Source organism: Perca fluviatilis, chromosome 23 (genome assembly GCF_010015445.1).
Source record: "Perca fluviatilis chromosome 23, GENO_Pfluv_1.0, whole genome shotgun sequence".
NCBI lineage: Eukaryota > Metazoa > Chordata > Actinopteri > Perciformes > Percidae > Perca > Perca fluviatilis.
Window position 1 is genome coordinate 19801551 of NC_053134.1, and position 22356 is coordinate 19823906.

Sequence of the window (22356 nt, forward strand, 5' to 3'; positions counted from 1 at the left end):
CCCTCGCTTCCTATTTACATCAAACACCCGCACAGTGGGTGCCAATCAGCCGCTGATATTTTACACAAATTCCAATAGTTTCAGGAGGAGAGAAGCACAAAGTCTCCTATCAGCCGAGCACCTGACCTCCTCTCGAGGCTTTCATGTGGCGCGCTGATGAACGTGTCCCTGTGGCTGTGTACTGTGGCGCACAGGTTCCATCGAACATGTCCAGTCTCATCTTCAACACTATTTTCGGAGAACAATGAGGAAAATCCTGCCAGCGGTAATGTCATCATCATTTCTCTGATCCCACTCTGTGGTTTCAGCAGTTGAAAGCATTTTCTTGAAACCAGCGATGATGTGCTGTTGAAGGCAGATTGCTCCAGTAAATTTGGACAGAATGAACAGAGTAGAATCTGTTCCGTTGACTCCCCCAGCCTCACCTCCTGTGTCAGAGATGACACCAATTTTTTTTATCACGAGATTAACGTTCTTTTTGGCCTAGCAGACTTTGTAGTTTTTTTTTTCACATGCTGTTGCAACAACTAGTTACGTTATAAAAACTACAACACCGCACCGGATCTAGCTAGACCGGAAACAAAACAGGCACGCCGCACACACTTGTTTGAGCTTGCGAGCCGGCCAAAGAGTAGCAGGCTAACGTTAGGTTTTGAGTGGATGGCGAGCGCGAGACGCCGAAATGGATGCCAATAAGATTCTGAATGGAAAGTTAACTTTTAAAAAGTTGCCAAATGGTTCCATTGACAAGACCAAAGTGATGTGTGTTTTGTGAACTGAGTTATCATCGCAGCATGTCCAGTCTGAAATACCACTTGATGGCCAAACACACGGCTGATGTGAATTCCCCCCCCCGTCAAAGCCACGCGACAAAAGCACAAAGCAAGCCGATCCACTTTTCCATGTTGATAAGAGCATTGAAATGAGGAAAAATAATGGGACAAAAAGAAATCAAGGGACATTTAGAATGGATAAAAATGTGCGATTAATTGTGAGTTTACTATGACATTAATGCGATTAATCAGCACTAGTCATAGGACATATTGGACTCCTCAGAAGAGATACGTCTCTAAAGTCATTCCCACTCCCTCTTGTACGTTCTGTCAACCTGAACAAACTGGAACTTTCTTGCACATGGTCTGGGAATATGAACAGGTGCATGAGTTCTGGAATAAAACAACATCAATAATATCTGATGTGATAGGATGTCGACTTCCTACTGACCCGATTGTTTTGTTCCTTAATGATGACTCTAAAGCCCGAGACACACCAGGCCGATAATCGGCCGTTGGACAGTCTGGCGAGGTCAGTGACAAAAGTCTGTTGTCAGTCTGAGGGGCTGTCGGTGTTCATTTTGGCCGACCTGACATGTTCAGTCGGAGGCAGGGCAGTCGGGACTCACCCCGGAATTGGCGAGCGCAATGAGCGTGACTAGAGTCTCTCAAAATCTGACGAAATCTTTTAAACTGACCTTTGGTGAGGTGAAATGAAGACCGATTCAGCAACTGCACGGCCTATTTCTCGCTTAAAATGTTTTCAGAAACATGTTTCGGTGAACTATTTTAGTACAATATGAGATCGGATTCTGAACGAGCCGCCATGACAGTCCGGCTATGAATTTCCGGAGAAAACAAACCCATGTGACGCGTTCGTCCAATCAGCTGCCAGTCACAGGGTTTTTGTTCTTGTTCAATTTGTGTTTCTCTGTCATGTGCGCCATCTGACATTGCCTGTCACATATTGTGGAATTTGTTTTGTATGTCTGAAGGTGCTAATAAAACGTTGATGGCAGAAACAGAGATGACGCCTCGTCAACAAACGGAGAGAGATCAGCGTGCAGATCTTTTTCAGTCTGTCACATAGATATGGCTGTTTAATTCACCACGAGAGGCGGGGTCAACGCATTCTCATGAACGGGTTCATATATCTTACGAAAATGTATGCAGAAGTACCAGAAGTGAGCGTCATGCGGCGACGACAGTTAAGTTTAGGCACCAATAAGACTCGTTAAGTTAAAGAAAAGGATTGTGGTTTGGAATAAAACACTCCCGAGGAACAAACTCATTTCCTGGGTGAAAGTCTTTTGTTTTCCCTCGGGAAGCAAACTCCGCTCCCTGGCTTGAGAGCACTTTGTTTAATGACCCAGCCATCCACTCCGGCCTCCTCCCTACACGGTCCACAGCGTTCTCATATAGCGGCAGTCAATGTGGTGCATAGGGCAAAAAATATGCGGACTACCTACGAATTACAGTGCTTCACTTTTTATAGCTATATGTACGAATGGTTTATGAGAACAGCCTGGTGGGGTTCACCCACGGAAGATAGAATTAAAGAAGTATTATTAACTATTATTATTATTTACGTCTGTGATTTTCCTACCGTGACATGTCAAATAATAAGTGTAGGCTACAAGATTATGTTGATATTTAAAGACTTTTTTTTTTATTTTTTTTTTTATATTTTTTGTGTCATGTTATAGATACGTATCACCCTTAAATGATCCTGTTACATAAAGGCTTTATATACATATCTCTCTCTCTTTCTGGTATGTGTCAGGTATGGTGTCCCTTTATTTGCTTCTGTTCCACTGTTTTTCTCTACTGTTCCTACTGTAACTGTCCAAGACTTTTCAAGTTCAGAATAAGCAATTAACAATAAATTCAGGTCCAGAATGTATTGTGTTTATGAAGAAAAAAAAAATAGTTTTATAAATAAGTGCCCACAAAGACAATTCAAAGCCTCCCCGCTGCTGTTGTGTTGCGTGTCACAGCTGTTCCCAGACGTCGCTAGAAGTCGGCCTGGTTGGCGAGGAGCAGCGGACTGTGAAGCCTCGGTGTCATCGCTTTGGATCAATGGCGAGGCAGCACCAGGATGAGGTTACGTGACCCGCCGGAATGAAAAAAATAAATAAAAAAAAAGGTGACTTTGGCTGATCCGCCGGTGCTGGCCAGACAGTCGGCACCAGGTCGCCCAGCTGGAGGGGAACCGGTCTGACCTGAGCCAGGCGGCCCACAGCTTTAATCCTGATCACTGGTGGTGGAGGAGCTGCTGCTGCTAATGCTTCCAGCTAACCCGGGGACTGCCTGGGCTGCCAGTTCTGAGGAAGTAGCTGCTGGCTGCTAAAAAGTTGTTAGAGGTTGCCAGATGACGTCATGTGTGGTTTGCTGCATCCCTCTGCTCCGTGCTGAGAGACAGCAAGTATCCACATCTATTGTTCCAGTGAGAGTCCCAATTCATTCATGTAGAAATACTCTATTACAAGTAAATGTCCTGCATTACTTACTGAAGTGTGAGCAGCCAAATGTACTTAAAGTTTCAAAAGTACAAGTACTCATTCTGCAGGAAAAATTGCCCCTGTGTGACTGATAGTATATTTTAAGTTCAGATTCAGTTTTAACTATTTTTTATACAGTTCCCAACCTAGGAGACCGGCCCCCTCCAATCGGTCACAAGATCAATTTTAAGGGTCCATGAGAGGATTATTGGGGTAACAAAGAAGAAAATCTCCTGCACAAATTTCTTTCAAGTTTTGTACAAGCTATGTATACAGTTACCAGGGAGTGGAAATAGAAACAGCAATTGGAGTTTTACGGACATTTGTTTAATTCACTGTTGCTTTATTTAAGGCAGAAATGTTCTAATTGGTGAACTTAATTGGTTTTATTGTGGAGCCTCAGTTTTTCTATCTGGGAAGAGGAAGCTAATGTTATGAAGACAAGTGTTGTGTCCGTACAGCCGCCAGCACACAGTTTATTCCCAACCATTCATGTCTGCTTAGAATTAAGGCTGTAAACATGTGGTGTTCTTTGAGCAGCTCCACCTCTGAGAAATTTCCCAGTTACGCTATGATCTGAAGACTTGCTCCACTGTATACTTTATTTGTGACTGTTTTATTTCCTCCATCCACTGTATTGTACACCAGTCTTGTAAACTGATGGCAAGTCCAATTCCTTTTTGTTCCCGTTGTATTTCTCAAATTAAAAGCCTTAGGTCTGTGGCTGCAGGCGGAGGAGGAAGTGTCCCGATCGGCCCGCCTCTCCGTCCTCGCCGCTGTGTCAACGTATTTCATCATCCGAGGATTCACTCCATTTGCTTCAGGTGAGCTGACATTAGTCTCAGTGCAGGAGGTCAAATCGATACATCGCTATTAAAATGAGTTGACTTCCTAACAGCCGTTTGGTAGTTACACTGACACCTCTATCCGTAACACCAAACCACCGGATGTATTTCTGCATCCAGTATGAGTTCTAGACACTAAGTTAAAACAGAGACATTACAGTACATAGACTAATACAAAATACTTATTTAGACTTCATATATTCCAGACTCCTGCGTAGACTTTCTATCTAATTCCTAATCTCTGTAGACTCCATAAAACAGTCACCTGGCTGTACGGTATACAGTTATATACTCAGGACTCCATAGAAGTCAGTACTGATTTGTTGAAATAAAAGCTCCATGACAAAGACTTACAACTGGGAAACTGCACTCACTAAAGCTAAATCTGAATTAAACATAAATACTTTTTACACAGGAGTCTGGTTTTTAGAGTTTGTTTCAAAATGCACTCATGGAAAATAAGTGAAAAATTAACAATTTTACAAATACTGCAATGATGTAAAATAAAATGACAATACTTTCCCCCAAATCCAGTTTAAAAAAGAGAAAATGTGTATAATGGAAACAAGTATGAGGCGTCACTGCACTATAAGCAAAAATGACTGCAAGAAAACCGTTGCAATGCATCTGATATCTGTTAGTGGAAGGAAGTGGGAAAACAAATGTTCTCCTGTTTTAAGAAATATATTTGAGGACTCAATTACAGATAAATGGCTGAATGGAAAATATGAATGTATGCCTCACCCAAGAGGATGGGGAGTGACTGAGTGTGAAACCGGGCCTAATAATTGTTTTGCGGTAATTGTTCCAGTCCTGATTGGATATTGATGCGGTGCTGATGGTTCTGAATAAAATACTCGCAGAGGCTGAGTGAGTTTCTGTGCCGGACTGTGCGCACTCCCCGGCAGTAGAAACTCCTACCAGCGCCCGAAGGAGGGCAGAAAACGAGCGTCGGGGTCGCGTGAATGGCTCTTACCTGTAATTGTCCCACTCCCTTCCCGCACCTTTAACGCCCTCTCAAAACCATCGGCGGGGCTGCTGCTACAATCCACTGGAGTGTCTGTGATGTGAAGACATTTGCGTCCTGGATTGGCGAAAAAAAAAACAAAAAAAACGGGAGTGGTGCCTCTTTTTTTTTTTCCCACCCGAATGAAATCAAACTGCTTTGTCAGAATCAGACACGATTATTGGTCTTCTAAACGTGGCAGCGTGAGCATCTTATCCGCCGCACAGCCGAGATTCTCCTGCATCCAAACCCTCCCCCTGTCTGTTTATTCCGTTAGAGTCCAGAAACAAGCAGCAGCCTGTTCACAATGATAAGCTTTAACTGCGTCCCCCCCCAGTGGATTACAGCGCACACTCAAAATTATTCTATGAATTTCTCAAAGTGGGATCGATCCTGATCCATCACTTGAGTCTGCAGCCTCTGCTCCGCCGCGTCTCTCCCCAGTCTGACAGCTCGCCTCTGCGCGCACCAACTTTTATGGAGACTCCAGAGCGCACAGCGCAGCGCGCAGCGCAGCGCACCGCCGCTACCTCCGCCGGTAACGCGTTACAGTATTCAGATTACTATAGTATTACAGAAGCTATATTACAGATTTAGATTGTGGCCTGTGTTTAGTGGCCTGTTAATTTGAACGACGCAATGAGTGATGCAGAAAGAAGCATGTGATGCTTCTGGTACCACACCTCCAAATGAACCTCAATGTGATCATCATCTTGATCATATTGTAGGCTAATTTAAATATGGAAAAGTACAAACTAATTGTTGTTAGATAGTCTCACACTAAGGAACTACATGGTCATTATATTTCAAGGCTCATTTGGACATTTTGTAGAATAGAATGATTCACAAAACAGAATTATTCAGATCTTGTCAGAGGCTAAAGACAGTCACTCATTTAGGAAGTGTTACGCCAAAAAAATATGTGCTAGGGCGCAATTAGTGAATTATTACCTTGAAATGGCAATAAATAAGTAATACGTCACATTTGATTAATAATTGAGCTTAACAGTGATTATTTCCTTCTGAGACATCAATTCCACCAAAAGCAAGACATTCAGAACAGACCAAAATATAATTTCTTCAATTTTTTTTTCAAAAGTTCTAACAGTATAATAATAAACTGCAGCCACATTTAATCCTCTACATGACCCTTTAAATGACAGGCATGTTTGATGAACTGTGGACAGCATCCACCGCTGCTCCCCCTCTCATCACAAATGGTCCAGTATTGCCATCGTGTGGATATCTGGTGTACTTCACCAAACGTCACGGACATCCTTCAGAGAAACACTAGAGGGAAATAGATGATTAATATTCAGGTAAATATCTTATATCGTTTCAAGCATACTCCACACTAAGAGAATACAGTTTGATCGAAAACGTTTATTCCATGGTGAAAACATATTGTCACACGCGCGCGCACACAATTTTCTTTTTACAAACAGCACTAGTATAATGCTTGTGAGGAGACAATAAAATCATCAAAGTGACGTAAGCACAAAGTGATTGGCTTTTGCAGTTCATTCAGAAATAAAAGAACACTCAAAGTCTTTTCAGCATCTGTCCATCAGGAAAAAATCACAAAAACTGACGCTGTTTTTTTTTTTTTTTTTCTTCTTTTTGACTTTAGGAGAATATCATCCTAAGGCAATCTTAAGAGAGATTTCATGTCTGTCTGTGTGGGACTGGTACGAGCCAAACGTCCACGCGCTCCAGATTCAACGACCATTGTTCAGGCTGCTTCTGAAAGGCATCGGCGGCTGTAGTAGTAAGTAGTAAGTAGTTCATGGCCTCGTTTACCGAGAGTTCCTCAGCATTCCTCTTTGATGTAGATTTGTTCGTCTGTGTCGGACTCCAGGTGCTCCAGCCGGTCCGTCTGTCCATTCATTATCTCATCGGGAGTTTTCATGAACCTGGTGAACGCCACGCAGACGGCGAAACAAGTTTGGTCACTTATTAAAACTTCTGTTATAGAATAGATTAAAAAATTTGAAATATATCATGAATAACGTGACCAAATAGATCTTTACGTTGATATACCTGAATAGAAGTCTTTGGCCCGGCTCCTTCCTGATAATGTTCAGTTTATAGTAGTGTCTCAGTGCTCGCGACATCTTCTCGTACGTCATGTTGGTCCTGTTCTGGAAGAGGCAAAACGACAAAAGTGTCAGTAGTAGTAGTAGTAATAATAATGACAATAATGTGGTGTTACTGGTCTGCATAATGAGACGTTTTCTACATCTTCAGATGCTCTGTGCCATTTAAAGCTGCACTGACTAATGGTGTTTGGTCACATGGGATCAGAAGAACTCCACAACAAGCTGAAAACCCATCTGACATCAAATCCATCACCTCATAAAGGTGTTGAGGAAAACGTGTTTGTTAGGCATCCAGCAGACGGAGTCTGTGGTCCGTAAAACCAAAACAATGAGCTAAAAGAGGCTTACAAGCTTGGGTGTCTCATCACTATGAGCAACACCTTTCATTTTACAGAGTAAATCAATCCATCTGTTAAGATGAAAAATACTGTTTATGCAGCTTTAAACTGTCCTAGAAATGGCTGATGGAGCTGGGATGTCCCTGCTCACATAGCTAGGGCTGCAACTAACGATTCTTTTCATAGTCGATTATTCTTTATAGTTTCTTGATTTTTTTTAATTTTTTTTTTTTTTTTTTTTTGATTAGTTGTAGACCATGTCAAAATTGTGAAAAATGTCAGTGTTTTCCAACGCCCAACATGACTTCCTCAAATGTCTTGTTTTATCCACGACTCAAAAATATTCAGTTTACTGTCACAGTGGAGTAAAGAAACTAGAAAATACATTTAAGAAGCTGGAATCATAAAAAAAATGACTCAAACCGATTTTAATCAATTTATCAAAAATAGTTAGTGATTCATTTCTACTTGACAACGGATGGATTCATGTTTGCAGCTATACACTGAGCCAGCTGCAGTCTGATCATGAACAACAATGGCTGCACACAGAGTGTGTGTTTACCTTGTGATTGCCCCAGAGCCTGGCCAGGCCGTTGGGGTCCATGATGCGGAAGATTTTGGTCTCGGTATCCTCCCAGCGGATGTAGTTCTCGTACCTGCTGTCTGACAGGAGCTGGTAGACGTAGTCCCACAGCAGCCTGCAGTCTGCAAGGACGCGACAGGGAAACACACAGTGAGTTGCATGGGATGGATGGCATTTACTATTATTTATTACCTTTTGATGTTAAGAGAATATCAAAGGGACAGGATAAGTAACTAAGGTCTTGCTGTCACATTGTCCTCGTTCCGGCCTGTTTTTAAAATCGGATCTGAGTGATCGGATCACAAGTGGATAGCTCTAGGTGCGTGTGTTCCCACCTGGCAGTAGAATGTGTCTCCAAATGCATTCTAAGTGACCACTTGTGATCGGATCTCACTTCCCCGCTCTATATGCAAATAAACACGTACATCATTTTCTGTTTGCATATAGGCTGGTTTTGTGTGTGTGTGTGTGTTTATAAATGTCAGTTGTTACTCTCATATAAATCAGAAATTTGAACTGTGCGATGATTAATGAAAAAGCGCTGCCCACAGTCTTGTCTGTGTGCCGTCATAATGTCTTATGACACGGGGGGCGGGACCTGAGCAGGAGAGAAATACGTTTTTTGAAACGTCTCAGCGTTGAGCTCTTTGTCAACGTTTGTAGCTTCTTACGGTAATCTCTGTGGTTTGAAGTTGATATATCTGCTCTATTTAATGTCTCATGTTCCCTTCTAGGAGTCGTGATAAGTTACTGCTGATGAAGACCCAACATTCTCCCGTTCTCACTGCTATTAGAATGTGGACACGTGGCTCAGACCACCTCCGAATGTAGTTTTAGTGATCCGATCTCAGTGCGTCCTGAAGAGTGTTTTCAGCTGTAATCCAATCACTCAGATCAGATCTTAATACCAGATGGAAACAGGGTAAATGTGACGCCACCTCTGGTAGCTTTAACCTTTGAATAATAATAATAATAACAACTTTATTTGTATAGCACCTTTTCAAAACAACTGTTTACAAAGTGCTTTGACAGTGTGTACAAAATCACATACAAATCAATTTCATAAATATACACATCAATTCAATACACATACCCATAAATGCACAACATAGTGATAGTGAAAAAAGAGAGATGGGGCAGCACTAAAGGACAGGAAAAAGAAATCACGATTCAATAAAGAAAACGGAGTTAACAAGCAGACAATGAGAAAGACGGCATCACATAAAAGAGAGTCTATAAAAGTGTGTTTTAAATCTCACCTGCTATCCGTCCGATGGGCATTTGTTGCTCTTCTGGAGGAGACACGGGCATGATGACGTGGTTCCTGTAGAGTGCCTCCTCTTGCTGCTGCTGCTGCTGCAGCAGATGCTGCTGTTGCTGGGACAGTGGTAGCTGATGGTGGTGGCCGTGGGCTTTCCTCTCACGGCCGTTCTCGAGCGTGGCTTGAGACGGGGGCCCACCGCGGCTGTGCCTGAAGTCCATGGCGGCACCCTCGCCGCTCCGGCTCGGGCTGAGGAGCAGGGGGTTCATGATGGTGCTGGGCATGAGCTGGATGACGCGAGGAGGGCCCGCCTCCTGGCCCCCGGGGCTGCCCGGGCACGGAGCTTCTCGGGGCGTGGCGCAGCGGCCGTTGGGTGCGGCGGGGGACACGGACAGAGGGTACATTTCTTCGGGCAGGTGGTGGTTGCTGTCGGGCAGCTGGGAGAAGGTCTGCAGGTGGTCTTCGTTGGCTGCGCGGGGGTGGTTCGGCCCCGGGGGGGATCGTCTGATCTGGTTCTGGTGGGGGGAGCGTGAGCGGTGCCGCAGCTCGATGGTTGGTGGATGCTGGGGGGCAGGCTCTGTACCACGCGGTGCCCGCCGTACCGTTTCTGGGGTTACAAAAGATACAGTATGTGATAAATATCTACAGCTAAGTTCCACACTTTTATATTACGGGGAGACACTACAGGAGAATAGGAGGAATATTTGAACTAACCGAAACTTCCTTGATTGATTATTTACACTAAGATAATTTTTTAAAATATTTTTTCAAATGTTATGTTTAAATATGCAAATGAGGCATTATCTTATCATCTTATATATGCGCTCATTTACATACATTTCCAGAACAGACATCTGAACATTGGAAAAAGCCAGGTTCAAAATTCTTGTTTTCGTTTTTTTGACATATTAAGTTTTTACAGAAGGGATTTTGGATAACTCTCGATCACTCCATAAATTAGAAAATACTGTATTAAAAAATCCATTTTCGCCCCATTTTTTAGGTATAAAATGTTAGGTAAATCAGGCGGTGAATGATATCTGAACAAACCCAGAATACAGACAGGAATGAAAGTAGAAGGGTTGGTGTATGCATGTGCTACTGAAGTGGAGATTTCTGGCTCAGAGTATGAGAACAAAACCTTTTGGATTGTAAATTCACTACAGGTGTATGGGGTAAAACATTTTAACTAACAGATGTCACCATAAACCTTCCCCAGTTGATTACTTACATTAGGAGGATTGGTTTTTGTATTAAAAGTTTTCTGAAATTTAAATATGCAGGGCATTATCTAATGCTAACTTTTATGTTTTATTTTTCTTTGCCTGTAGTGTCTCTCCTAAGAACAGAGCTGAAACCATTAGTCGGGCGGTTATTTTTCAAGCAGAAAAGTAAACATTTGATGGTTGCAGCTTCTCAAACAAGCTTTGCTTTGTCTTGAATTATATTAAAGTGAATATCTCTGGATGTACTGTCCCTCAGACAAAAAAGCAATTTAAAGACGTCACCCTCAACTGTAGGAGATCATGTTGGTTGTTTCTCACTCCGACTTTTCAAGCCTTTGGGTATATATCGTTTTCTGTGTTTGCCATACAGGTGTGTCAACAGTAAAACGTACTGGCTATCAATAGAGTGAGAAAAGAGCAATAGTACAAGACTGTGACCAACTCTCGCCTCAAAAATACCACAGTACTGAATCAACACCTCTGTTGATCGTGACAAATTCAATTCAATAGTATTAGCTTAATAAAGGCGTTAGTGATTTCAGTACTGGCTTGAATTCAAATGATAATCTAGGATGTCCACATTATTTTGTCCACTCATTGAACATGTAGAGTTCTACCGAGCCTGTCTCTACTTGCATCTGGCCAAAGAAGCCAAAAAAAATAATAAAAACAGTAGAACATTTGAGTAACAAAACACAGCATGAAGTGGTGCACTGTAGCTTTTCGTAGTTTTCACAGTCATTTAGCTTTTTCCAACTTGTGCAGTAATTTGTCCCCATGCCCAGGTGGCGAAATTACGAATCCCACTATGGACACGCCAAGACCCATTGGCGTGGTCGATTGGTTGGGGTTAGGCATTTCACCTCGAGTGGTTAAGCTTAGGATAGCCGATTGGTCAGGGGATCTTCACACAGAAAAGACCACTAGGTGTCACTAATAGCCTTCTGTTAGGTTGAGTATGCTGATTACATTATTTTTGAAGGGTTTCAGTAAAAGTTCTCTGGTTTGTGTTGGAAGTGGTTTGAATGTTTGTCTGACTCCTTCATTCACAAGCAACGGAAACAGCACCTACAAAGTGGAATTTAAAACAAGGAAGACAGTGGTGACAAATACAAGCAAACATGCCATAAGCCACCGGAGCGGTTTTGTGGTGTTCTGTGTTCTTGTTTAAATAAAGCAGCATTTCCTTGTGGAGCAGGTTTCACTGCCAACATGGGAAGTTACTACTCCAACCCATCTGAATGTTGTTGTGTCACATTCCCTCAGACGCAAGCCAGAAAACATTCTCAGGTATTATTATCATTACTTCCTTGAAAACGTCTGTGCTTCTGAAAAAGAGACTGACTAACTAACCCCAACTTTCTATACGTAGTTCAGAAATGACCAATTTTACCATACCGCAACTGTCATTAGCCTAAACACTCGGCTGCATTATCTTACCTCAGGAAAAAGTGATACCACTTTAACAGTATGTGCTATTATAATGAAGTACAGTGCTGCTCATGAGTATAGGAACCCATGCTACAGTTGACTAAAAAGAGGAATACAAAAATAATCTTTTGGAATTTGATCTTAATGCCCTAATTGAAAAAATGAGGAAAAATCCAACCTTTGAGAACACCAATTTTCTTTGTGAATTAATAATGTATCGTCAATAAATAAATGTCCTTAAAATAGAGGGGGCATAAGTATAGACACCCCTATGTTAAATTCCCATAGAGGCAGGCAGATTTTTATTTGTAAAGGCCAGTTATTTCATGGATCCAGGATACTATGCTTCCTGATAAAGTTCCCTTGGCCTTTGGAATTAAAATAGCCCCACATCATCACATACCCTTCACCATACCTAGAGATTGGCATGGGGTACTTTCCATAAAATCATCTCTCAATGCAAATCAAACCAGCTATTAGGTTAACTGAAATAAAACCATGCCAATCTCTAGGTATGGTGAAGGGTATGTGATGATGTGGGGCTATTTTAATTCTAATTCCAAAGGCCAAGGGAACTTTATCAGGATGCATAGTATCCTGGATCCATGAAATAACTGGCCTTTAAAAATAAAAATCTGCCTGGGAATTTAACATAGGGGTGTGTATACTTATGCGCCCTATATTTTAAGGAAGAACATTTATTTCTTCACGATACATTATTCATTCACAAAGAAAATTGGTGTTCTCAAAGGTTGGATTTTTCCAAATTTTTTCAATTAAGGCATTAAGATCAATTTCCAAAAGATGATTTTTTTAATTCCTCTTTTTAGTTGTAGCGGGGGTTCCAATACTCATGAGCAGCACTGTAAGCCTGCTTTACTACAAATATCTACTTGGCTAAGTAGCTTAAGATACTTAGTTTACTATACTTAATTTTCGCCTCATTTTTTAGGTATAAAATGTTACATAAATCAGGCTGTGAATGATATCTGAACAAACCCCTCCGTAAAAACCTTCAGACTACAGACAGGAATGAAAGTGCTACTGGTGTATGTACGTGCTACTGAAGTGGAGATTTCTGGCTCAGAGTGCGAGAACAAAACCTTTTTAAGATATGGATTGTATAATTCCATACCCCAGAAACCGTATGTGCTATTATAATGAAGTTGGCCTACTTTATATATCTATTAAGCTAAGCAGGTAAATAGTATATATTTAGTAGTTTTATAATTGGTGTAAATATTAAATTGATTGTAGAGGCCTTTTGAAGTTGTATCTAACTCCAGAGCTGTAAATATATGTAATGTATGCATTAAAGAAGAAGGAAAAAAAACCTTCAAGCTTCAGGTGCTGCACAGCGCTTTCAGGCAGCGAGTGGAAGGAGTTCCCAGGGAAGTAGGCAGACGGGTAAAACACGTGGGGCTTCCTCTGCTTCAGGATGTGCTGCAGCAGCTCGTACAGGACGTCCCCTGCAGACATGCAAAAGCTCAGAGGTTAGGCATACGTAGCATCTTAACGCCTGCATAAAATCGGAAATTAGCATTGGCGTCATCCACAGAATCGGGTTCCCCTTCTTCTTCCCTTTGCTTTCCAGGCAGCTGGCAGCTTGAGCAATAATGGAAGTCTCTCTGAGGGGTCAGACATGACAGAGTGTCATGGCAACTCAAGACTTACGAATATGTCTTTCTACATCGGGCATAGTGGCCAACGTGAACTAGATGTTGACACAAGTAAATGGGCCGTAGCTCTATATGACCCTTGGTATTCTCCTTTTGAGTGCTTATACAGTAGTGTTGACACCAGGCACAAAGCCTAAGCAGGAAGTTCACTGAATGATTAACAGCTGTTTGTTATGCCTCGACACCGACGGCAGCGTCTCCTCTCCAAAACAATTACATGGTTAACAAATAACCCCACGGTGGTTGTGATTTTAACAGACTGCCATCACACTTTTTTTTTTAAGGCTCACCATAACAAGGAAATGATTCTCATAAAGGAAGTAATGGTGAACACTTGCACACAAACAAACACAGACACCCCCCCCATTTCAGTTCTCACTTTCTTGGCCTGTGGCGTTGAGTTGGAGTGTGGGGGAAATTCCCGTTTCCTGGTGCTTTAAAGTTTGCTTTGATTCTGGATTTTAAATGCTAGTTCTCTTCACATTTTGTCTAAGATCTGCACACAAAAGAATGTTTTATTTATTTTTTATCATGATGAATGACAAATACTACGAGGACATCTTACAGTTAGTCATGGCTGACATATGAAACACCCTTTTTGGCTTTACGTTTCTCCCATTATAAACATTTTAAAGTCTAAAAATGTAGCTGTAACGTAGCTCTACAAAACTGTGTGGCTTATTGTGGGACGTGAGGTTAAGACATTCCAGGAAAACAAAGTATTATTCTTAGAGCTTCTACAAAAGGAAAATATGGCACACAGCAGGGACTGATGGGAACTGCACAATTACAATCCCCGAAAGGAGGAAACGGACCCATCACAAGCCAAAATATTTGCTCTGTTCCCTAAAATGACTTTTCACTGATGTCACTGACAGCCGGGCCAAAACAACTACCAATATTAAAATGTAATCAATCACTGTCAGCTTTATCTCTCCATACCCTATGTTTTATGTTAAGATTAAAAAAAATGTGATCAAAGAGCTACAGTTGCTGATGCATGAAACCATTTTACAGCAAAATCATCTGTGTCATAGTGAGGGCAACTAAAGATAACTAATAAATCCTGTGATGATGAATCACATTTTTCAAAAACAAATTCCCAGAACTCAATTTCTTAACAGGATGTGAAAAATTTAGTTGAGTTGAAATAGAAACACAAGCTTGACAACAGCTGTCAGCTGGGCCACATCTCTCTAAAACTCCAGATTATTCCTCATAACATGTGAAGGGGCACATTGGGCTCTCTGATTGGAGGAAATATAGACTGAACTGAACAGAGCAACCTTACTTCCTGTTCAATTATACAGAGGATTCAGAATGACTAATTCAAAGAATCAATGTTTGAAGCCAATACATAAATACAAACTGAAATAAATTAATTGTAAAATAATAGAAAAAACTAAAAGCTGAATTTAAATACATAGATTTAAAAATGCATAATAGAATAAATAATTCTTTTGGTAATTCACAAAATAAATGTATGAATGTCTAATTTATTGCTACATTTTTACAAATCTAACTGATTTCATGCATTTCTCCATATAAAGATCTCGCAGTTAGCTAACATCAGCAGCAGCTTAAAGCTCAGTTTTATACGCCACTATTAATGTAAACGTAATAAGAGCGGAGTCTGCCCTGTGATCAATCATAATTTGCGCTAAAGTTAGTTAACTAAATGTAAAAGAATATATTTATTGATTTTGTGATTAATTAGCTACATTGATGTATGTATTCATTTAATTATTTATGCTTTTGGTTCAGCTTTCATTTGTTTATTCGTTTCTTCATCAATTCCTGTTTTCCCTGTATTTATTTCAGCATTGATTATGCATTCATTTGTAGTCCTCCATACAATTCCCACACTTTTCTAATCTGGATTTACAATGACCTGAAATGACATGTCATTTCCTCCAGGCTGCCGGGTGTTCATGCTATGTCTTATCTTAATATTTCACAACGCTGATCACTCCTTTCATCCCACTCTGATGACTATCATCCTGACCCCACAGCAATGACTTCAGCCCTGACTGACTAACTAACTGTGCTGTAACATTTCCAGGGAACACAATCAGACATTGAATCCTGTTTAATTTCAAAACTACATATCCAAAACTCTGCAAAGGAAAACAGTTGACTTTTTTTGTTTGCATTACTTTCATGCGCCGTTAGCGTTGCCGGGGCGACAGTTGAGGTTGTTTTATACTTCCTGATCAACCGTCCCCTACTTCCTCCCCCAGCAGCCTCGCTGTAACAGCTGCCTCCCTTCACTGCCGCCTTCCCTCCTCTGCACTTTATTGATTTTTAAAGGGTGTAGCTTTGCTGTAAAAACATAGATTTTTTTTTAAAGCCACATTGGCACAGGTTTTCGTGTACAAATAAACTATAATATTGGTCTAACCCATAAAGAGCAGCAGCTGATCATGGGTTGCAGTGTTTGCCCGAATTGCATTTTGTCGCAAGACAAAATGTCACCATGGATGTTCCTTCAGTGTTTCACTCATCTGTGAGGATCCCAAAATATCTATTTCCAATTTTATTTAGTCCTATCAGTCATTTAGTAGTAGCAGGTGTCACTTTTTTACTGACTTTTTTTTTTTCCTTTTAGAAAAGGAGCTTCTGTATAATTGCACCAATTTTCCATGATTTCTCTGCAACTAGTCAGTGTTTCCATGAGCTGAAACAGCTCTTTCTTCCTAGTTGGTATATCCTGTTTTCCAGTCAGACAAAAAGAACCATCTAATGCAATCAATGAAAGTGACTCATTTGTAAAACTTGTGACTGATGTCTCCACTTTTCCCGGTCTAGAATACACCTCTAATATCCCCAAGAAATTCATGAAGAGGTGAAAAGAAGACGAGTACCGGAGTGGGGGGACCGGTAGCGGAAGTCCTCCTTGGTGAGCAGCAGCAGGGCTTTGCCGTTCATTTGGAAAGATCCGCTGGTGATCGGCCGCAGGGCGAACTCCTTCTCGGCCCATCGCAGCCACTGGGCCACGTCCTCCCTGCTCCAAAAGACTGGCTGCAGACCTGGAGGTGGAAGGGTTGGGGGAGAAGGGGGAGGAGACGGGGTTGAGACCAGAGTTTTTGTAAAGAAGCAACAAAGTGGAGGTGACGGGGAAGGGAAGGAAGAGAAATCGGATGAGTTCAGTGGAGAAGAGGCAGAAGGACAGGAGGGGGAGGAAGGAAGGAAAAAAAGGAAGGCAGGAAGGAGGGGGGTGATAAGGAGGAGGGAAAGGGGGCGGGGAGAGGAAGGAAGGAGGCAGAGGCAGTAAAAAGGATATTGAGGAAGTGGAGATAAAAGCCAAAAGGAGGGAGTGATTACGGGAACGGCAGCAGAGATAAAGAAAAGAAAAAAAAAGATGGAGGAGACAGTCAGAAAGGGAGAGGAGGTTAGAATAAAAGATTAGAGGATGATAGGTTAAGGGGAAGAATACAGAATGACTCACAAGGATTAAAAAGGAGGTGGCAGGGATATGAAAGACTGTTATTTTATGTTATCGGTTATGATCTGTGCTGCTCTTCTCTGAACTCCAGACAGACAGTTTATTAGTTTGTGTATAAACAGACAAGGACACATGGAGGGAAAGAGAGCAGAGGAAACCGCAATGACAGTATCTTTTTTTTTTTTCCTTCCCTCGCACTCTGAAATGTTTCTTTCTCTGCCGTGGGAACAGCAGTGTAAAACATCTGCGCTGGTGACCAACAACAAGCATGCAGAGGCATCAGGGAGAGACTGTGAAAATGAAGAAAATCGGAACAGAATCTCAATTTCATCTGAGTGTCGTGAATTTTAGTTGTAAAAACATTTCTCAGAATAAGGACAAGAGGTTGCTTTGGACATTACTGGCAGCGAGTAAGAAAACCATAACCAGGAAATGGTTGAAACCGGACCTTCCGACCATCGAAGAGTGGATCAACATAATCCAAGAAATCTACATTATGGAAAAAACTTTTCATTTACTTTCGGGAAAAAAAAAAAAATTTTTAAAAAAAAAAAAAAAAAGGGGGGGGGGAGGCCACCCCCCCCCATAAGGTCAGACTTTGTAGGAGTTATAGTTTCAAATGACAGAAAACCATTTCTGTACGGTTGCCCTTCCCACAACTGTTCATATTAAAAGATGTTAAAAATAAAAATTATAAAAAAAAAAAAAACATTTCTCAGATCTGCTGTGAATGCAGAAAATAACCTTATTGGTGGAGTTAAAGTGCAGCATTTTTTTCTTCTGCGGGGAAGTTGGCTAGTAGAATGGCAACCTGGTCAAAATCGAATTAAATGCGTAAATGGCGGTTACATTTTATTTCATTCGTGTACGATACTGCAGGGCTAACTAACTAGCTTACCTAGAGAGCAACACGATTGTATTGTTAATTTGCCACCAGCAGCAACCACCATGGCTTAATGCTAACACTAATATGTTAAGGTAACAGCTGCTAAAAAGATACTGGCCTCAAGAATGTTTTTTTCCAGATACAAATGGAAACGTTGCAGTCTGCATTTGATTATGACTTTGCCCTAAAATTGCATAATTCTAGAGTCTTGGTACAAGTACTTGTTTTTCGGTGCCTGCAAACGCTGGTGCACAAGCGAGCTAGCTGAATGGCAAAGAAATCCGGTCAAATTCAGAATATAAACCCAAAGAACGATTACATTATATGTTATTAATCAATGACTTTTCAATACTTATAAAGAAAGCTATGGTAGGGCTAACTTCACCCTAGCAGCAACCAAAACAGCTCAAGCTAATGTGGAAGTGCATAAAATGCAGTTTCTCTATAGGCCACCAAATGCATATGAAATGTTCTCGAACTCTGATATTCTTGATATTGTCTGACATCACGACATATATTTTCAGTATAACACAAATACTGCCACCTCATTGTATAACTTTGCACTCGGCGTAACCAAACGATATACAGTATGACTCAGACTCACCTCCGTCTCTCTTTCGCACACGCACACACACACACACACACACACACACACACACACACACACACACACACACACACACACACACACACACACAGACTTGTAACACTGTGTGTATATAGCTCTGATCAGAACATCCATGACACCCACATAGAGCATAACTACTCATTTCTTACATCTCACTTATCGCCCGGCCCCAAACACTTCCTCTGGGAGTCGGACAGCTGTTATCTTTGGCCGCCAGTGTCACACAAGTAATATGAACCTTGTGCTCGCTTTCAGGTCTCGTCCCCCCTCAGCTCCCCCCACCCGTCAAACAGAGGAAGTTTTCCCAGAGAGCAATCAATATAAAATGAAACCCTGTCTTGATTGTCAGATTCCCATTTCGTCCCTTCCCTTCTCTTCCCCCTTGTTCAGATAGTGGCACGGGCGCTGCCGATAAGCCCAGAAAGACTGCGGTTATCTGAAGCACAGCTAACGGCCTGTCAAGCTCTGACCCTCAGCATGTCAGCAGGCATCCTAAGAAAGTGTCAGGGAATGGGATACAGGTGTTTCACAAGCACAGGAGCTAGTGCTGGGCAGACAAGGAACTATATTTCTTCATTTTGCTTGGCTTCTTGGCCATAGTAATAATCATAGCTAGGTTACATTATCTCTAGACGTATCTAATCGTATCTTTTAATATACTGTATGTAAAAGTTCTTTTCATACATATTTTTAAACATGATTTAAGCAGTATAGGTACCTTTTTTAAACATCCGTAGTAAGAGAACGCATTGAAATATTCCCAGAAAACCAGTGATTTGTAATTTGAACTGCTAAAATTAGTTTGTTCCCTTTTTGTAACTTCTACAAATGACTTTATAACGAGAATAGATCGAGGATGCACTGGAAAAGTGACTACAGCACTGACTTTCTATCAATATTGAATTGAGCGGCCAGCTGTACGTCTGTCTCTGGCGGCTGACTTGTGAGAGCAGCGAGGCCGGGGCGGGCAGCAGTGCGGCCCGGGTCGTGAGGTCACGGCTGTGGTATGCTCTCTCCAGAGCCGGAGAGAGGTGCTGCTCTGCCAAAACCCCTGCGAGATCCGGTCTGCCGGCCTCAGCCATCTGCACAGAGCCCAAAGGAGGAAGCAACAAGGGGAGCAGAAGGGAGGAGGAGGAGGAGGAGGAGGAAGAAGGGGCCCAAACAAACGTGTCCCACAACGCACTTTGGCAGGAAGCAATCCAGCGTGGGCTCTGTTTCAGCACAGGAAACTTCCTGCGGTAAGGTTAGAGAGCGACGCCGGGAGGTTTATTAACAGACAGCAGGACAGAGACAAGAAAAGGAAGAGTGGAAACAGAAAGGAAAGACTGATGACAGCAGCAGCGCATAGTGTGTGAGGATGGGGAAAAAATGAAGGCAGAGGAGTTAAGAATTGCAGGAGGGCTAAACAAAGGCGCAAAAGGAGGAAGGAAATTCAAACAGGAAGGGAAACGGATCCATAGCCACTGGGACATCATGCTCAGCCCTGAATTGTAGCTCATACCTATTCTGGGATGTAACCAATATATGAAGCAAAGCCTGCAAGCTAGTTCAGACAGTCTACCCAAGTCAACACGCACGTGGCATACTCTTATATCAACGCATATCCAACGCACCCTTTGAATATGGTGACGTGCTTAAGCCGTCTGTGCTCTGCTCACTTATCTACTGTCATGCCTGCTGCCACGCTGCTCACCTGAAAGATATGCTGTCACTTTCTGCCGCAGCTGTTCATACAGCATTTTAAAACACTCCACACCAGCATCCACCTGTAGGTTCTGAGTCTACCCCGTCGTCACTCCCCACTCCTTGCTGTGCCGAGCTTGGGGGCTTCCTTGTGGGGAGTGACGAGCATGGTGACGAGAGCCTACAGCTTTGCCTCTTCTTCGTACTCCGCTTACATCACTCACGAGTCCATACAACATACGAGTGCGCTGTTTGCAATATAGCAGATAGGAAGCAGGACTCAGAAGTGTGTTTACATTTCATAAAATAGTCGCAATACAGAGAAATGTAACAAAATGGATTTCATTCAGGGGAGGAAGTGGATGCTTAAGTATTTACTGCAGTCTGGTATGAAAATGGTACTGCCTCGGGAATCAGATTGAATCTTTTCCAATAATATTTAACCCTGTACCCATATATCATACTAAGATAAATTGACAGTGGGAACAAACATTAGTCACTGATTTTTCTCTCTCCAATGATGCGTGTCTTTGTCCTCCATGCTAACACAGCAGGCTGCCAAATCTATGACAGTTGTAGGTGGATTGTGCCAAAGCTGATCGTATCGGTTTTCAGCTGTAAAAGTCACAGTCAAGTTGCGAGTTTCAGGATCTTATTTTGTATCGCACATTCTCGCGACCGAGAAAGGAACAAATTCTAAAAAAGATGGAGAACTTTCTGTTGCAGTGCAGCCAGTGAGACACAAACATCCTTTGCTTAATTAGAGGTGGAAAGAAAAATGGATGGCATGGACAGGGACTAAGAGGAGAACAGAGAGAGCACCTTGGACCCTGAGAATCTGTTACAGATTTGTTACAGGTTACAGGAAGAAAATAAATTTCGGTCTTCCTTGTAATCAGCCTCTGCCTTTGTTGAATGCATCTCAGATTTACGGTGTTCACAAGAGCAAATATGTGTGTGTTTTTCTGAGTGTGTGTGTGTGTTTACATATAACACCCTCAAGCATGACAGCAGCAGGATCCCAAGCCCTTGACTAAACCGTGGGCTCCTAATCCTCTCTGATGACACATAATTTTCACTCTGTGGTTTCTAAGGCCCCCGCTCATGCACACCAACTCGCATACACACACCGAGCGCACAAGTTGCAAGGCAACGCATAAGCGCTTGGGATGAATGAAGAGAAGAGGAGGATGAGATCACTGGTATCTTGTTTCGTTGTTGCGGTACAGAAGCCCTCAACTTCCCCTCGCAGCCAGTCGAGTTAATGAGGTCCGTCCTGCTGCTGTGGAGCTTAGAGGTCTAGTCCAGACTCTGTTTAGCTCTACACCTCTATCTAAAACTCACACTGCTGCTGGTTTCTCTCACCCAACTAAAACCTCTTGATACTCTGACTGACAAAAATTGTATGTGCAACCCCCACCTTGTCCAATTTTAAAAGGTCCATATTTTTTTAAAACATTGTGCTAACTGCTGTGTCCAAGCTCAGCAAAGATGAACAGACATGGTTAATTTCTTTGGGTCTGTTTCGGGAACTGATCATTTTGTCACTGATCTATCTGATTGATTTTGGGTTAGGGTATGCTGCTTTGTTAGCAAGCTAACTCTAATATAACTCAAGTCTTCTAAATAACCAGAGAAGCTAATGTGTCAAGGAACAATGGCAAATTAAAGTATAGATAGCTAGTAGTAGGTGCATTTAAAGGGATATTTTTGTAGATTTTAACCCAGCTCTGTGTCATCTTTGTGTGGGCAGTGTGTTTAGATGAATGGTGCTCGGCTTCCCTCTATGGTGCACATGCACAGAGAAGCAGAGCAGCGTCATCCGACGGCTCTCGACGGACCTCCGCTGCTCTGCTCCTCGGGGAGTTACGTGCACTAGCGCCACAGATGGAAGCCATTCACGGTTCATCTAAACACGCTGCTCACACTGCCGTGTTTTCAAACTTGATAGAAAAAAATAAACGGTAGACAT

General features: G+C 42.1%; 3 protein-coding genes across 7 annotated transcripts in view; 1 reads left to right on the forward strand and 2 right to left on the reverse strand.

Annotated features, from left to right (window-relative positions):
• LOC120553212 (chemokine-like protein TAFA-2) overlaps positions 1–5205 on the reverse strand; it is a 73690-nt gene extending 68485 nt beyond the window's left edge. For both annotated transcript variants that reach the window (XM_039791390.1, XM_039791388.1), the window contains exon 1: positions 5096–5205. The gene's annotated coding sequence lies outside the window, so the exon portion shown is untranslated. The remainder of the gene's footprint in view (positions 1–5095) is intronic.
• The window catches only part of LOC120553210 (small subunit processome component 20 homolog), a 176476-nt gene extending 169614 nt beyond the window's left edge, over positions 1–6862 (forward strand). Inside the window, exons 4-6 of one of the 2 annotated variants that reach the window (XR_005638131.1) lie at positions 3985–4098; positions 6289–6444; positions 6756–6862. The gene's annotated coding sequence lies outside the window, so the exon portion shown is untranslated. The remainder of the gene's footprint in view (positions 1–3984; positions 4099–6288; positions 6445–6755) is intronic. The other variant, XR_005638132.1, reaches the window with a different exon arrangement.
• etv6 (ETS variant transcription factor 6) overlaps positions 5264–22356 on the reverse strand; it is a 32537-nt gene continuing 15444 nt past the window's right edge. For 2 of the 3 annotated variants that reach the window (XM_039791380.1, XM_039791378.1), the window contains exons 3-8: positions 16607–16771; positions 13398–13532; positions 9405–10013; positions 8125–8267; positions 7166–7266; positions 6489–7038 (exon numbers count right to left, since the gene is read on the reverse strand). In XM_039791380.1, coding sequence (XP_039647314.1) covers positions 6936–7038; positions 7166–7266; positions 8125–8267; positions 9405–10013; positions 13398–13532; positions 16607–16771 — 1256 coding nt within the window. In that variant the 3' untranslated portion in view covers positions 6489–6935. Of the gene's footprint in view, positions 6416–6488; positions 7039–7165; positions 7267–8124; positions 8268–9404; positions 10014–13397; positions 13533–16606; positions 16772–22356 lie in introns of those variants that run through there. The other variant, XM_039791379.1, reaches the window with a different exon arrangement.